General features: G+C 60.5%; 1 protein-coding gene across 1 annotated transcript in view; it reads left to right on the top strand.

Moving 5' to 3' along the window:
• Positions 1-1325: 1325 nt before the first annotated feature.
• The window catches only part of LOC102847276 (heat shock transcription factor, Y-linked-like), a 162593-nt gene continuing 162198 nt past the window's right edge, over positions 1326-1720 (top strand). The window contains exon 1 of the mRNA XM_006898407.1: positions 1326-1426. Within this exon, the coding sequence (XP_006898469.1) occupies positions 1326-1426 (101 nt within the window). The remainder of the gene's footprint in view (positions 1427-1720) is intronic.

Raw genomic sequence — 1720 nt, forward strand, 5'->3', positions numbered from 1 at the left:
GTCTCCAGGGGTGTAAAAACTGACAGAACTGTGGATTCTTAGAACTGTGCCCAAGAACAGTTAACTCAGAGTACAGGTCCCCACCGCCTGGCCTGGATACCAACCAGGAAACTGCAAGAGTGAGCAAATAGCTTCAACGTGGGGTTGTCCTGGCGGGTATGGCCCACTGAGGCCCTAGAGGAGGGGAGTGGGTCGTCATCACAGAGTGCCATATCCTGCCTGCAATTGGGCCTTCCCCTGGAGAGCCCTCCTGGGTTCCCCTGGCCACTTCCAGTGGATCTTCACAGTGGAGATCGTAAAGTCGAAAAGGCGGCGTACATTCACACCCAGGACTCTGACACTGGTCCCCGACGGCAGCGCGCCCTGATCTCTTCCCAGGGCCGGTTCCCTCCCGCGGCCCCAGGGGGCTTACCTGATCAGAACGCCGCGGCTGGACGCCCTCGAAGGACGCGTCCCAAGGAGAGTCCGAGTGAGTCCTGGGCTGAGACTCAGAGGAGCGGGCCTAAGGGAGGGGACCGCGGGCGGGGCCGCCCACTTTGTAACTACCCCCCCCCCTTTGCCTCGGGCGCGCCCAGGACAGTTAGACCACCGGGCGGCGCTGCGGACCCGCAGATGGGTCGGTCAGGGCGGGGGGCAGCGGGAGGGGAAGGGGGCTGGGAAGGACTGAAGGGAGGGAGGGAGGAGGTGAGGGCGGACGGGCGGGGGCCGCGGGCCCAGCCAAGCTGCCGCAGTGGGGAGACTATGGGGGGCGAGGCAATGATGCGGGAGGAGGGGCACGGGAGAGAGACGGGGCGGGATACAGAGTGCGGTGGTGGTGGGGTGATCAAGGAGGGAGAAGGGCTGGGGGAACAGTTCTGGATGACGGGAGAGGGAGGGACACTGTGGAGAGGGGAGCTGTGTGGCCCCGAGGAGACGGGGGCGGGGCAGGGGCTGCCACCTCTCTGCGAAAAATAGTTCTAGGCGAAGTCAGACATCTCCTGCTCGCTTCGCGCGCAGCGCGCACATTTCTCTACCCGCGCGCCCCACGTCTGCTGGCTTATGGTCCCGACTTCTCTCCCCATAGGGCGCTGTCTGCCTCCGGCCCTGCTCGGTTTCTCCGAGGTTGTGGTCATGTCTGCCTCTGAAATGGTACCCCTCCGTCTGGGCTACCTCCCCACCTAGTCAAAGCACAGCCATGGCCGGCTGGCTCAGGTGATGTAAGTAAGAGGCTGCAGGAAGCTAATGTCAGGACCCATAAAAACTGAGACACTCCCACCCCCACCCTCCATCCTGGGTTCTCACCTTTTTTCTATTTCTTAAGACTAAGTTCCGCCCCTTCCGTGGCCATGCATAGTCAGAACAAGTGTCTGCATCCTGGGCTCCTGCATGTCGCCACGCTGTGGGACTCCCTGGGCCATAAGATCGCCCCTCGACCCCCCATGATACTGTTTGTTGTGGATCCACACACCGTATTCCTTTTCCAACCTCACAGTACAGCTTAATTTTGGCTTCACCTACAGAGATCCAGTCTGTACTGCGGCAGGAGGTGGTTGCGCTCAGAGGCCAGAGGTGAAAGAGTCATCTGGGAAGGGATTGTTGTTGTTGCTGTTATGTGGAGTTGCTTGCGACTCATAGCGACCCTATGTACAACAGCCCGAAACTCTGCTCTGTCCTGTGCCAATCGCACTGTCTCTGACACTCCCATCCCAATTATCCCAGTCACTGAATCAATCCACCTCAT

Source organism: Elephantulus edwardii, unplaced genomic scaffold (assembly GCF_000299155.1).
Source record: "Elephantulus edwardii isolate Elephantulus edwardi_28Jun2011 unplaced genomic scaffold, EleEdw1.0 scaffold00228, whole genome shotgun sequence".
In the NCBI taxonomy this organism is placed as follows: domain Eukaryota; kingdom Metazoa; phylum Chordata; class Mammalia; order Macroscelidea; family Macroscelididae; genus Elephantulus; species Elephantulus edwardii.